This window comes from Oryx dammah, unplaced genomic scaffold (genome assembly GCF_014754425.2).
Source record: "Oryx dammah isolate SB20612 unplaced genomic scaffold, SCBI_Odam_1.1 HiC_scaffold_9, whole genome shotgun sequence".
Taxonomy (NCBI): domain Eukaryota; kingdom Metazoa; phylum Chordata; class Mammalia; order Artiodactyla; family Bovidae; genus Oryx; species Oryx dammah.
The window spans coordinates 45,932,886-45,948,652 of record NW_024070193.1 but is presented as its reverse complement, the minus strand read 5'-3'; the positions used below and the strand labels follow the sequence as shown (position 1 = coordinate 45,948,652).

General features: G+C 40.9%; 1 protein-coding gene across 4 annotated transcripts in view; it reads right to left on the bottom strand.

The window, feature by feature from the left end:
• Positions 1-15,767, bottom strand: part of ULK4 (unc-51 like kinase 4) — a 492,418-nt gene that overhangs the window by 474,842 nt on the left and 1,809 nt on the right. For 2 of the 4 annotated variants that reach the window (XM_040246038.1, XM_040246040.1), the window contains exons 2-5: positions 10,859-11,052; positions 6,909-7,008; positions 5,135-5,274; positions 2,169-2,331 (exon numbers count right to left, since the gene is read on the bottom strand). In XM_040246038.1, coding sequence (XP_040101972.1) covers positions 2,169-2,331; positions 5,135-5,274; positions 6,909-7,008; positions 10,859-10,996 — 541 coding nt within the window. In that variant the 5' untranslated portion in view covers positions 10,997-11,052. Of the gene's footprint in view, positions 1-2,168; positions 2,332-5,134; positions 5,275-6,908; positions 7,009-9,074; positions 9,224-10,858; positions 11,053-15,767 lie in introns of all 4 variants that reach the window. The other 2 variants (XM_040246041.1, XM_040246039.1) reach the window with 2 other exon arrangements.

The following is a 15,767-nucleotide window of genomic DNA, read 5'->3' as shown; positions in this document are numbered from 1 at the left end:
ATGGTCCAACTCTCACATCCATACACAACTACTGGAAAAACCATAGCTTTGACTAGAGACAGACCTTTGTAGGCAAAGTGATGTCTCTTCTTTTTAACATACTGTCTAGGTTTACCACAGCTTTCCTTCCAATAAGTAAGCATGTTTTAATTCCATGGCTGCAGTCATCATCCACCATGATTTTGGAGCCTAAGAAAATAAAATCTGTCCCTGCCTCCATTCTTTCCTCTTCTATTTGCCATGAATTGATGGGACTGGATGCCATGATCTTTTTTGAATGCTGAGTTTTATGCCAGCTTTTTCACTCTCCTCTTTCACCTCATTAAGAGGCTCTTTAGTTTCTCACTTTCTACCATTAAAGTGGTATCTTCTGCATATGTGAGAATGTACTGAAATATAAAGCTTTGGAATAATCACCTGAGTAAGAGGTGTGGCACACTAAAGTGTATTCTTTTAAATTAACAATTCAAATAGTTGTAAGAAAAGAACCTTTGATTGTTATCAACAATATCTTGATTAGGATAGATTAAGTTATATAGAAGTCAGCAGTCCAAATTCTCACTGGCTTAACTACACAAGTTTCTTCATCATGAAACTACACATCCCCTACACGTCAGCCAATGGGGTTCAGCCCTCACAATCAGTCCATCCAAGACCCAGGCTACATTTCAGTACATGCTTCCTCAGTCAGCAAGGTGGGGGCAAAGAATGTGGTTAACTTAACACCGGCTCTTAAAACTCCCAACTCGAAGAGACCTCTGTGCACACCTGGTGAGCTGTGGCAGGGACGATGCAGACCTACCATGCATGCAGAAGAGGAACGAGCAGCCACTGGTTAACAGTACCTAGTGTTTACCAGGTACACTGGACAGAGTTTCGTATTACCCAGAAATACCAAATTCCAGAGTTAGAAAGCACTCCTGCTTACGGACATGAACAGCTGAGGCCTGGAAAGTACCCTCACATCCTCTAAGCTGCAGAGTTGGGCAGTTACAGAGTACCTGCCAAAACCCAGGGTTTCCCATCTTCCAATGAGGATGTCCTTCCCACAAACTGAGTAATCACCAGTCACTAGAAAAGAGGTTAGCATGCCCCCCTCATGGGATTGTTCTTAGATTAAGCTCAGAAGTGACCAGGCATCACTGCTAAAAACTGACATTTCTCTATAACACAGCCCTTTTCCCCTTTTGAAGGGACTATTTCAAAAGGTACATTCCTGAGACATACTGCCCTCCTTGTTTTCTATAATAAAAGCATAGTCTATAATACTCATTTTCACAGGATGCCAGTCGTTCCATGGAATGATATTTGGGGATTTAAAGACCGTTCTTCCTAGGCATGAAATTTTACTTCAACACTAACCCTAAAAGTTAAATTTCTTTCCTCATATTTATGGGCCTCTGGTTAACCTGCTGCTCCCTATCACGTTATCTCATTCTCATCAAGGCCATGTGACCACCAGGCCCAGGGATGCTGCCCTCTCTCCCAGTGCCTTTTGCTTCCTGGTGAGTCTCACTGGTCCAAAGTCTCAAGTACTGCACCAGGAACTTAGGAAAAAAGATCTTTATCACTTCTATCAAAAGTTCTCATATAAGAAATATGACTTCCTGGTCAGGGAACTAGGATCCCGCATGCCACACGGCATGGTCAAAAGGAAAAAAAAAAAAAAAAGTAGGAAAGAAAAAAGAAATTTGACTTCATACTCTCCCCTCAAGCACAGTGAGCTAACAGCCTAGAACCCATCTCACTGTCAAAACCACCTCCCAAGGATGCACCCTTAAAAATCTTCCATTCTTGCAGAATATTAGCTACTTAACAATGCTGAATATGTACCGAGCTGCTGGTGTGTGCCAGACACCGGGGATAAGTGCTGAGGATACAGCAGGAAGGGAGACAAAATCCCCTTCCTTACATTCTAAGGAGCAGTCAGTGATGAAGTGAAGGAGAAGGCTTTGTCAGAGGTTCCCTGTGCTTTAAACGGCATTAGATCCACATGGAAAACCTTAGGTCCTAGACAAAGCCATCCATAAATCCAGGCTTCTCCTGGGTCCTTATTATTTATTTTCAATACATCATTTGGCTGGCAACATAAAAGGTGGACATTTTCTCCAAACACGGGACTTGGGTGGCCCACCACTGGACTTCTGACCTTGAAGCTCGCCTCATACCTTTCACTCTACTTTTCATGTTTTTCTTCACTACATTTTCCCCGCTGTCACCTCCTCCTTCTTCTGCTGCCACCAAGGTGAAGAACTCTTCCAAATTTTCACCTTCCACTTTGGCCAAGGAAAAATTACTAAACTTCAGTGTTCCAGGCCCTTCCAAGAGTATCTATAAAGGTGAAGAAACAAATGTGTTCAAACACAAATTCAGTGTTATTTGCATTTCCATCCGTACCTCTTATAATCTCCCTATAGAACCCTGAGTATTGGCTTTCTTGCTTCATCACAACTCAGAAAATTAAACAGAATTTTTTTTAAAAGAAAATGCTATGCTCAGTCGCTTCAGTCATGTCCAACTCTTTGCAATCCTATGGACTGTAGCCCACCAGGTTCCTCTGTCCATGGGATTCTCCAGGCAAGAATTACTGGAGTGGGTTGCCATGCCCTCCTCCAAGGGATCTTCCCAACCCAAGGATCCAACCCAGGTCTTCTGCACCGCAGGATTCTTTACTGCTGAGCCACTGGGGAAGCCCCAAAAAGCAGCTTAGGAAATGTAAATCCAACACTAACAGAATCAAATATTAAATTCTCCCTTCTCAGATGCAGATGAAAAATGTGTCGTAAAACCACACAGGGAAACAGCAGTCTTTTGGGAAAGATGAAGAATGTACATAAAACAATCTACTCATGAACCCTCAGTAACAGCTGAAAGAGGATCTGGAAACCCACCAGTCCTAGGGACTGTAGGGTTCAGACTAAGGGTTCTGAAGTTAGAGACCTAGATTTGACCCCTAGGTTCACCACTTACTGGCAGTCTAACCTACAGAAATTACTTACCCTTTGTAAATCTCAGTCTCTTCACCTATAAAATGGGGAAAGTGATACTTCAGATAGTTTTAAGGATTGAGGTTGTACATGATGCAAAGGGCTTCTGACCATGACTGCCATGTGAAAAGTGCTCAAGTCTGCTAATATAATTTGTGATGAGAAGTTATCTGTTGATGATTGAAACTATACCAGGAACCAGTGTTCTCTTACCTTTATCTTTTCCTTCCCTTGCAAGGGGCTTTTTGATCCTCAAAAGCAATTTACTCTTTACTTCTAGTCACAAACACTAAAGATGTCAGTTAGTCTACCACAGTGACTTTTAAACTTTTTTTTTTTTTTTTGAGCACCTGAAGGCCTTGTTAAGACAACAACTAGTCCCTACCCTGAGAGTTTCTGATTCAAAAGATCTGGGGTGAGGCCCAAGAACCTGCATTTCTAACAAGTCCCAGGTAACGTTGATGCTGCCGGTCCAGGGAACACACTTGCAGAACCAACAGCAGGTGGCAGATAATTTTTTTTAAGTTAGTAAATATTTTAGACTTTGCAAGCCATACATACTGTTTCTGCCCTGACTTCTCAAGCCTGCAACCACTGACAATACATAAGTGAAAGGGTGTGGCTGTTTCAACAGAACTCCATTCACAGAAATAGGCATCCTGCTGGAACTCCTCCAAACCCAGTTCTAGAATAAAAGTTACCTTATAAATCAGCCTGAAGCTCCAAGATTATGAACAGCTGATATGAAACCTCATAAAAGAACTCACATATAGGAGCTGGCACATTATAGTCTCTGGGCCATATACTGCTACTGCCTATGTTTGTACAAGCATGAGCTAAGCACGGTTTTTATGGTTCTGCTACTGCTGCTGCTAAGTCACTTCGGTCGTGTCCGACTCTGTGTGACCCCATAGACGGCAGCCCACCAGGCTCCCCCGTCCCTGCGATTCTCCAGGCAAGAACACTGGAGTGGGTTACCATTTCCTTCTCCAATGCATGAAAGTGAAAAGTGAAAGTGAAGTCACTCAGTCGTGTCTGACCCTCAGCGACCCCATGGACTGCAGCCTTCCAGGCTCCTCCATCCATTGAAAAAAATGAAAATACTACTTCTTGACAGGTGAAAATTACATGAAACTGACATTTCCATGTCCACAAATAGAGGTTTTTTTGAAACAAAGTTACACCCACCCATTTATATATTGTCCACAGCTGCTTTCAGGGCTGTAACACAATTAAGCGGTTATAGTCTTCAAACAAGGATATGAATATTTCAAATAAGAATGACTGTTAAAGAGAGTTTTTATGGAGTTTTTTTTTTTTTGTAGGTTTCATTATGTTCTTCTACAGATGGCCTAAAGTAACATTTAACAAGAACATATTCAGCTTTTTGTTTCATTAACAAATGAAAAGAAGTAGCAACTAAGACCAGTAACACATACAATCCCTAAGAGTATGAACTTATAAAGGCAACAGGTGCCACTGACTGCAAGCACACTATCTACCAGAAAACGTCCTATGAATTTCACTTAAACATAATATGTAATTCTATCTTCTTGAAATATCTACCCCCCACCCCATCACAGGCAAGAAACCTAAGGTACAAACAGAAAGGGTAACTGGTCCAGGACACACAGCATCTCAGTATCAGTGTTGATGTGACTCAGACACTAAGCAGGTTTGTGCCTCTCCAACAATGAAACACATTTAGCAATGGGTAATTAGTTCTACCAGAAAAGAAAAATGTTTGATATAAAATAGCAGGAATCAAACACACATTGTCAAGAATGTCATTATCAAACTATAATAATGTCTCATAAGTGTGAATTATAATTTAGGAACGAAGAGTCTTATTCTATAGGTCTATTGAGCTCATCATTCACAACGTACCTCAAGAGCAATGATACTTACTCCGAGAATCCTGAAAGGAGGGGAGATTTCACTTTCTAAAAGGTACTTCAATAGGCTGCTAAATAGGAACCTAAAATATAATACTATGTACTTCCTTTTGTTAAAAAAAAAAATGTTGACTAAAAAATTTCAAGATGCTCTAAATATATCAAAGTTGTATCTAAAAATAAAAACATCTTTGAGGAAGCATTACAGATTGAGACACAAACAGTCAGGGAATCAAAACTTTCATGAATTACCTTTCCGGGAGAAATGTCACAGAAGAGAATGCCAAGTTGATGAAGATGATGTAATCCAGTCAGCAGGTCAATCCCAAATTCTCTCACTACATCTTCTGGGAGATTTTCATCTTGAGCAATAACCATTTCTAAAGAACCACCTGCAAGTTGATTAAAATCACCCACTTTAACCCACGAGCATTATACAGTGCCTCTAGAAAGGTTGCATGCTGGGACCTAAGCATGAAAACACGATCAAATCAGTCCATCTGGACAATCTGACGGGGAAACATACTCGTGAATCAACACTGGTCCAGGAACCCTAACAGGAAGCTCCACACTCCAGAGCCAGCTACGGGCGAACAGCTGCTCGGTCTGGAAGGATAGTCAATAAATACGCCAGTGGGGTGAAGGAAGAATCGCTCTGGCACTGTGATCTCTCACTCCAGACCCCTTGGGAAAGAAACAGCTACAGAAATTAGTATTAAGTGCTACCGTAAATGGTACACTTTAATCACACCGTGCAGAGGATAGTCATGTTTACCCCCATGCAAAGTTAGGTCACATTCCGCAAGTACTGCCTGACACAAAAAGGCGCTTTTCCTTAAGTGTTAGAAAATTACAAACTCTGATGTACACCACTGATGAAATAATAGGTCAGTGGCAGACACACTGTGAATTCCACGTCTATATCCTTCCAAGGTCCCTGTCATAACTCTACCACCTAAGTGTCAGAAACAAAATTTTTTGTTTTTTTTTTTTTAGGATGAAGATTATAATTAGAAGTCAAGTTCACAGAAAAAGAAGTCTTAGCTGGCAGCTGAAAGTTCAATCAGAATTCCTGTGATGAAGGTAGGAGGCATTCTGGGTTCTGTTCATTTTGTTTGGTAGGTGAGGAACCATTCCAAACACAGGTATAAATGAGTCAGGTTGTTACAACAGCCAGGGGTCAGCAATAACTGCTGAATCAAAAAGTAACACAGGTGGAATCCCCTGATCACCTCAACAGTGTGTACATCTTATGAAAGAAATTAAACCACTGTCTCCTCCCATTGATTCAAAAAATAAAACGCAAAATGCAAATAATTTACTATTCCAAATAAGCTTTAATAACTGCTTTATAAATTATAAGGGCCAATAGGTAAGAGACTCATAAAGCTAGAAATTATTACATTTCATCTTAACATTTAATAATTCTTTATTATTACTCAATGTATAACTGTGGTACTTCTTACATTTTTTCCTAAAGACACTGAAACTAAAAGTCCAGACAATACCTACGTATTTAGTCACTTTTCTCTCTGTATACAGTCTTGGAAAATTTTATCAAGCAAGAGCTATGTTATCTCTAATTATTGCCAGGTGGTGGAATTTGTTGATTCATCTATTTTTCTATATTGCTTAAGTTTTACTAATGCAAGTATCCTTTGCATAAGAATAAAAAAATAAGAACTAATTAGGTAATAGGTAGTTTACCTCAAATCTTTTATTTTTATTGAATGGAAAAACTTGTTTGATCAATCACTAAAAATTATCTCTAAATGTTATGAAGATGATTTAGGATCATTTTATACCAAAGTAAACGTAACCCCAAGCTGCATCTCTTTCTCTTACCAAACACCTTTGCTTTTTTCCTGTCCCTAATACATCAGACAGCAGATGTTCAAGCTAATGTAGTCAACAGTATGCTTACATTCATAATAGAAGAAAAAGTGAAAAATAACAAAATCTGCATCATATGTTTTTTTCAAAGCAATATACGGTGACTATCATCGTAGCACTTCTTTACTCCTACCTGTGCAGAGTTCCACAACTAGCCAGAGATGATTGCTGGTTTCATACCATTCATGAAAAGTTACTATGTTCTTGTGTTTAATTTCATGGGTGAGACGGACCTATAAAAACACACAGCATTCACACTAAGAAAAAAAGTTCTTAAAACCTTTAAATCCACTATGAAACACCTAAATATCACACCTGGGAAATATAAAAGAAAACAATGGAACTTATTCAGTGGAATAAAATAATAAATAATTTAAAATATAGACATTAAGAATGATGGTTATGTGCTTACTCGCTCAGTCGTGTCTGACTCTTTGCAACCCCATGGACTGTACAGCCTGTCAGGCTTCTCTGTCCATGGAATTCTCCAGACAAGAATACTGGAGTGGGTTGCCATTTCCTTCCCCAGGGGATCTTCCTGACCCAGGGATCAAACTCATATCTTCTGCATTGCAGGTGGATTCTTTATCATCTGAGCCTCCGGGGAAGCCCTAATGTGAACAGACTTATCTTAAAATGTACATTTCCAATGGGTTATAAGAATATTTGTATACCAAAAACAAAAGTGAATTTAAAAACTCAGTAATAAAGATGAAAAAGCATGTCCACTAAAAAAATATTAAGTTGCTTTGGGGATTTTTGGCTTTGCCCCTTTAAAAACCCCATTAAATACAGGAACTAAAACTACAAAAATGTGTATAGAAAATCAAGACTCAGAATTGCTGATGACTGACTATCAAAGTGCACTAGATCCTTGCTTTCTGATTATCTTAAAAATTAAAAAAAAAAAAGAAAATCTACTGTCACTCAACACAGGCAAATGAACCCATAATTTGTAGAAATACAGAGCTCTCTGTTTAAGAAATGGAATTTGGCACACTCAAGGAACAACTTGGTGGGCTCATATTGTAACAAAAATGAAGGAAAACTAATCCACATGACTTATAAGACAGATGAGGAGAAAACCAAACAGAGTGTCCAAGGGAGAATTTGAGGAGCATCTTGTAATAAATCCCCAATATAAGGCCACTAGAGAATGGGGAGAACCCTAGGCAAATAAGTTTAAAGGGATCCTTGCTAATTCTGGCTCGGGAAGGGGAGGTCCTAGTGAAAAAATAAAGAAGATACAGAAATCCTAAAAGAATTCAGGCCACAACACACTCCTCCTGACCCTCCTCATCACTCAATACTTGCCAAGTACCTACTCTTCCAGGCACTGCTCTGCCAATCTCACCCTCCACCCGGACCTCCATCACCCATGTGCAGCCTTCACTGGCCAGTGCAGGAGATTCTGTGGCCAGTACTTGCCACAGAGGGCTACTGTGCTCTGGAGCAGCAGCTGGGATGAGCTTCAAGTGTAAAATACATACCAGACACCCAACAATCAACATCAAAATTAGAAAAATATCTCACTGGTTGCACACTGAAAAAATAATACATGGTATTATTAATCTCATATGAGATTAATATGGAGAAGGCGATAGCACCTCACTCCAGTACTCTTGCCTGGAGAATCCCATGGATGGAGGAGCCTGGTAGGCTGCGGTCCATGGGGTCGCAAAGAGTCGGACACGACTGAGCGACTTCCCTTTCACTTTTCACTTTCATGCATAGGAGAAGGACATGGCAACCCACTCCAGTGTTCTTGCCTGGAGAATCCCAGGGACAGGGGAGCCTGGTGGGCTGCCGTCTATGGGGTCACACAGAGTCGGACACGACTGAAGTGACTTAGCAGCAGCAGAGATTAATATATATTAATAAGATGAATTTCACCTATTTATTATCCTTTTTCAATGTAGATACTATGAACTTTACAGTTAGATTTATAACCCGCATTATATGTCTATTGGACAGCATTGCTAGATTTTTAACTGGTAACATTATTCTCTCTCAAATCTCTTCCACACAACCTAATCCATGACCACCACTCACTCACGTTCCAGCTCACTCGCTCCAGGACTGCAATTCTGGTTCAATCCAACCCTTCCCATAGTCTGCATACACCTAAGGCACTGAAGCAGACACAAACCATGCTGACTGCTCTGCCTTCCACTGATGATCCCCACTCTAAAGGGCCCCAGCCAGTCTGCCCTCCAGGTGACCTATTCACACCTTTTCTTTCCTCTTCTCTAGAACACTGCCTGCCCGGTTCCCCTAACTGAAGGCTTAAGATTCTCACCTCAGTGAAAAGGTAATCAGAAGAGAAATTCCTCCTGTTCCCAGTTCCAAATCAACCAACTAGAGAGCATCTTGTCCCATACACTTGTCTTCCCTCAACTGTCCACACGCCTTTCAAAAGCCAACACCTCCTCACGCAGGTGAGGATGGCTGTTTAAAATAATAATAAATAACAACGATGACAAAAATAACAAGTGTTGGCCACAGTGTGGAGAAATGAGATCCCTTGCACACTGTTGTGGGAATGTATAATGGTAGGGCCTCTGGGGAAAACCGAATATTTCATGGGTTTGGACAAATCTGTAATGACTTGTATTATTATAGCATCTATCATATAGAAGAGTTTCACTGCCCTAAAATCCTCTGTGCTCCGCCTATTCATCCCTCCCACTCTCCCACCACCCCCCAAACTCTGGCAACTACTGATCATTTTACTGTTTCCATAGTTTTTCCTTTTCCAGAATGTGACATGGTTGGAATCATACACTACGCAGCCTTTCAGACTGGCTTCTCTTACCAAACAATGTCCATTTAAGGTTCCTCTGTGTCTACTTGTGGCTTGATTGCCCATTTCCTTTTATTAATGAACAGGATTCCAGTGTATATATGTTCCAGTTTATTTACTCACTGCAGGGCATCTTGATTGTTTTGATTACAAATAAAGCTGCTGTAAACATCTGTGTGCAGGTTTTTGTGTGGACCTAAGTTTTCAACTCTTTTGGCTAAGTACCAAGGGTGTGATTATTCCTTCAGAACTCTTTTCATCTTGCACAAATGAAAATTTCTACACATTAAACAATAACTCCCCATTTCCCCTTTCCCTGGCAATCCCCACTGTATTGTACTTTGTTTCTGAAAGGTACCTCATGTAAGATGGGGATGGCTGCACAGGAAGAGGCATATACTTACTGACAATATCAAACTACACGCTTAAAAATGGTTAAGATGATAAACTTTGTTGTGTGTGCTGCTGCTGCCGAGTCGCTTCAGTCGTGTCCGACTCTGTGCGACCCCATAGATGGCAGCCCACCAGGCTCCCCTGTCCCTGGGATTCTCCAGGCAAGAACACTGGAGTGGGTTGCCATGTCCTTCTCCAATGCATGAAAGTGAAAAGTGAAAGTGAAGTCGCTCAGTCGTGTCTGACCCTCAGCGACCCCATGGACTGCAGCCCACCAGGCACCTCTGTCCAGGGCATTTTCTAAGCAAGAGTACTGGAGTGGGGTGCCATTGCCTTCTCCACTGTTATGGGTATTTTTCCACAATTAAAAAAAATAGCTAGGTTTGGTCCAAGGAGTCTGGGCTGTAAAGTGGTACAACTATTTTAAACCCAAGTTACTCTCACCTCATGTCCTTCCTTTGGAAAGCTTCATAATCATGTAGTAAATTTAAAAGTAAATGATCTAGGGACTTCCCTGATGGTCCAGTAGCTAAGACTCCTAGCTCCCAATGCAGGGAGCCAGGGTTTGATCCCTGGTCAGGGAACTAGATCCCACCTGCCGCAACTAAGTCCTGTCACAGTCAAATAGAGTTATTTTTAAGTGATCTGATATAGACTGTATTTTCCCTCATAAAAAAAAAAAACCCATAAATCTAAGTTGCTAATTATTGATACTTGAGTATGTTTAGTAGCCGTTATTCAGGACTGTTGGCACTAAAGAGAGAAGATCACCCATTCCAGACTGAAAATGGACTGTCTGCTACAGTGAGTTCAGTGACTTCTGTTTACATACTACTTACTCCATCCGATCATCTTTTCCCAAAGGGAGAGAAACATAGTTGACTTACCCAGTTGGTTATTTCAGGCCTCCTGCACTTATCAGTACAGAGAATAGCTACAAAATTGATGGTCCCCTTGCGTCGCCCTTTGTAGACCACAGTCTTGCTTCCTCGGCCAATCTCCTCATACAGGATGAAGTTTTCCATCTCTGGATTGACTTCTCACCTTCGATAAAATGACAGTCTAATAGCATCTCTAACTCCTAAAAAGTAAACAAATATGACACTTCAAAACCCAAACTAGCTGCATGATTGATTAGCCTAAGCTATTTAATATGTAATCAATAAATCTAATAATTCTATAAATTCAAAACTCCACCTATAAATGTTGATACAAGTGTCTTTGTTTTTGTAAAATGAAAAAAAAAACCAAGGGAAAAAAAATAAAACAATTCACAAACCAATATTCAACTCCCTAGCAACAAGATCATAAAAATAATGAAAATGACAGCTATTTTGAACACATGGAACAAAACCAAGGAATGAATGAGATTTCAGTCAATGTATCTTGATAAAGCTCTTACTCTGTTACACGGGAAAGCACTTTGTGTCAGTAGCTGTGTAATGAATGGGGTAATAAGCCCCATCTAACCATAAATTATGAGAAATGAGACCATGCATGTGAAAACACTATGTAAATAAATATGGAATGATAGTATTTCTATCTAAGCCACAGAGATTTTAAGAGTCAATTCAAATATTATTCGAAGTCAGTGATCAGCAAACTACTGGTTCCTGGGCCATATCCAGCTTGCTGACTCCTTTGTAAATAAGTGGAACACAGCCATGTTCAGTCATCTATATGTTGTCTAAGGATGCTTTCCAGCTATGACAGCATTGTTGAATAGTAGTAAGAGTGACCCTATGACCTGCACACCCTCTAAAATATTTACTATCTGGCCCTTTACTGGAGAAAGTTTGCCATCTCTTTCAAATCATTTTTTTTAAACCATCCACTATAACAACTTCATTTTTTGGCCAACAAAATTACCTTATATTCATGAGTGAATAACAATCTGATGTAGTCTTTTACAAGGCCATGCGGTCGCAAAGAGTCAGACACAACTTAGCAACTAAACAACAGGGGCTTATACTTCAGCCAAGAACAGAAGTGTCAATATTTATACTGATAGTAGATATGCTTTCAGTTCAGTCACTCAGTCGTGTCCAACTCTTTGCAACCCCATGAACCGCAGCACACTAGGCCTCCCTGTCCATCACCAACTCCCGGAGTCCACCCAAACCCACGTCCATCGAGTTGATGATGCCGTCCAACCATCTCATCCTCTGTTATCCCCTTCTCTTCCTGCCCTCAATCTTTCCCAGCATCAGGGTCTTTTCCAATGAGTCAGCTCTTTGCATCAAGTGGCCAAAGTACTGGAGTTTCAGCCTCAACATCAGTCCTTCCAATGAACAGCCAGGACTGATCTCCTTTAGGATGGACTGGTTGGATTTCCTTGCAGTCCAAGGGACTCCCAAGAGTCTTCTCCAACACCACAGTTCAAAAGCATCAATTATTCAGTGCTCAGCTTTCTTTATAGTCCAACTCTCACATCCATACATGACTACTGGAAAAACCATAGCCTTGACTAGACGGACCTTTGTTGGCAAAGTAATGTCTCTGCTTTTGAATATGCTCTCTAGGTTGGTCATAACTTTCCTTCCAAGGAGTAAGCGTCTTTTAATTTCATGGCTGCAATCACCATCTGCAGTGATTTTGGAGCCCAGAAAAATGTCAGCCACTGTTCCCACTGTTTCGCCACCTATTTCCCATGAAGTGATGGGACCAGATGCCATGATCTTCGTTTTCTGAATGTTGAGCTTTAGGCCGACTTTTTCACTCTCCTCTTTCACTTTCATCAAGAGGCTCTTTATTTCTTCTTCACTTTCTGCCATAAGGGTGGTGTCATCTGCGTATCTGAGGTTATTGATATTTCTCCCGGCAATCTGGATTCCAGCTTGTGCCTCCTCCAGCCCAGTGTTTCTCATGATGTGCTTTCAGAGTAGCTCAAACTCTTGGAATGCTAAGGAAGTAATATGGCTTCCTTACTTCCAGGAGAAATAAAATTTTAAGTGGCTCCTATGTTCAGAAATGATTAAAAGCAATACTTCCACCTGCCAGGTGAGCTATTATTAAAATTCTGGTGCATTCTAAGCTTGACTCTCCAGAAGCAAAACAAAATCACCTGGCTGCTATTAATATTGCTCCAAGAAATGCTGCCCTTAAAGGGACCAACAGCAATCAAACCTCCATCACAGTCCAAAGAGATATTTCCCAAAATGATAATTTAGAAAAACTGGCAAAAAGGGCCAACAGTTGGCCTCAGAAAAGGAAAAACAAGATTAGAAATTCAACAACTGTGTTTGATAAAAGAGAAAGCTTTGGTTTGGACTATGGAACAGCCCTACCCTATGAGAGACTAAAATCCCCACTCCTTATCCCTGTACATGCATTTTGTCAGTCTACTAACAAAATGACGGCCTTCATGAATCAATACCGCTGGGGAAACATCAACTAGTGGCAAATGAATTACATACTGTACCATCTAACAGATAAAGTATGATTTAGTCATGATCTGTATGTTGTCACACTGGACTGAACCTTTGCTTGCAGACAGTCTACTGCCTCCTATGTGGCTAAGGGACCAGCATTTTTAAGACTCAACTGGCAAAATACAGAGGCCCTCCAAATATCTCGACCAAAAGAATTGCTGTTGGTCCTTTTAAATCTCAGATCCACCCCTTCTGTAATTCAGAATCTCTCAACCTCTTGAGATAGTCACAGGACATCCAATGCAATGGGCTCCTGCTTCTTACAATCCACAACTAATAAATGGAGAGTTACTCCAATATTGAAAGGCCTAATTGCTTCTATGAAAAATAACCATGTTTTGGCAGGGCAGTCTTTTTATAGGGCACCCGTAGGAAACAAAGACCTCCAGCATCATACCTTGCAACCTGGAGAGTTCATTTACTGGAAAAGACACTTCTGGAAGAACCATCTTCAGCATCACTAGACAGGTCCCTACTGAGTAATTACTAACCAACCCTTGTGCCACCGAACTCCAAGGAACACAACTTTTGGATTCATGTGACACACCTAAAGAAAATGCAGAACTCTGACTGGACCTGCACAGCAACTGGTGATCTGCAAGTAAAGATTCTGCAGAATTAAAGCAGACAGCACCCAATGAGACAGCTTTCCCAAGGTATGCAGGTCTGGCCTGCTGGAAGTTTGTCACTGTGGGCTGCACCCTGCAGGCCCACGAGCCTTGTAACTGCTCAGTCTCAGAGAGAGAGCCTGGAGTCAGCGACAGAGACATAAATGACTTACTGAACAGGGGGTCTTAAATGCCTGAAGCAAGGTGCTGGAGAGACAACCCACTGTGCGTGGCAGACAGCAGGCAGAACAGGACACGGCAGCAATCTTCACTACTTGAGGGAGGAGGGGTCTACCATTTACAGGGGAACTGATGCCAGGTGGGCTCATCAGCTATCAGAGACTAATTAAAAGGATTGGATAGTCCTGTGAGTGAAGTAGGGCGTGGTTGAGCAAGGCACGTACAGAAACCAAGAGAACGGCCATCCTGAATGGGCTAACCATTTGGTCGCCAACGCCAAACCTTAGATTATGGCATAAGACTTCAGATGATCACCAATGTCTGTGATCTTGATAACATATAGATTTTAGATTAAAAGTGCCTGGTAGATCTCTCTCCTACCCCTCCTTGGTAACTGTTATCTTAATAGGTTTCCACTCTGCACGTAACTGTTATCTTAATAGGTTTCCACTCTGCACTTTCCCCCCGACCTGAGACACTACCCCCAGGAAAGATACTTTCCGACACAGAGAGACAAAAAGCCGCTGCAACTACAAAACCTGACTCTTGAGCAGCGATGCTTTCAGAGAAAGATCTTGATCAAAAGAGAGAAATGTAAAATATGTATATACATAGTAAACAAAAATCTCGATTAAACAGTTGGGAGACAAGAAGTGGGGTGCTCTCATACCCTGCGATGATAGCCGAGCTCAACTGGAACAAGAAAGAATCCTCTTCTTTCCTGGGAAGGACCCCGTCAATGGAGTCTTTGTTTACCACAGCCTTCCCAACTTACTCTTCCCCTTTATAAAATCTCTCTCCTTCCCTGCCAAGCTGGGGAACTGCACCATGTCTTGTCGTGGTTACACACGCCGAATTGGAATTCCCTGCTTATGCCAAATAAGGCCATCTTCCCTGGAGAAATATCTGGCAGTCTTTTGGTTATGGTAAAGAGAACCAGTCCTGACTCCTGAGCCACCAAAACGCAGGCTTAACAGGAGAAATTATGTGTCAAAAAAAAAAAAATAATAACCTGAGATCTTAAATGTTCACAAACTGGTTATATTATGATACATCAGCATAAGATGTTAAAATAAGTTATTATAAGGTAAGTGATTCCTTCAGAACAAGTTTTTAGGCCACAAGAAAAAATCTTAAAATTTTGAATTTTAGTCGGGCCAAGTTCATTTCCTCAATCTTTCACTGAATAGAGGCATCTGAGCAGGGCACTCAGCCTGAAATTAACAAAACATATCAATTACAGAGGAGGCTTAGACAAGGGTGGTTTATTACCTGCAGTATTTCCTCTCTCTATGGACTCAACTTCCTTAGAGCAAAATAAGAATTCAATGACTATTTTATAAGTTATCTTTCAGATTTGAAAACCACTGTCAAGATTCTTTTTTACTCAGTACAAGGATGTTCCTCACCTCAGACTTCCTAATGCACATTTTTTAAATGTTGTAATTTCTTAAATTGTAAAACAAAACACAAATACAGAAAAACCCACAAAATAAACGTATAGCTTAAAGAATTATTACAAGAAGGCCATCCTTGTAATCACCAACCAGACCAGCCACAGCACTTTGCCAAGAAGT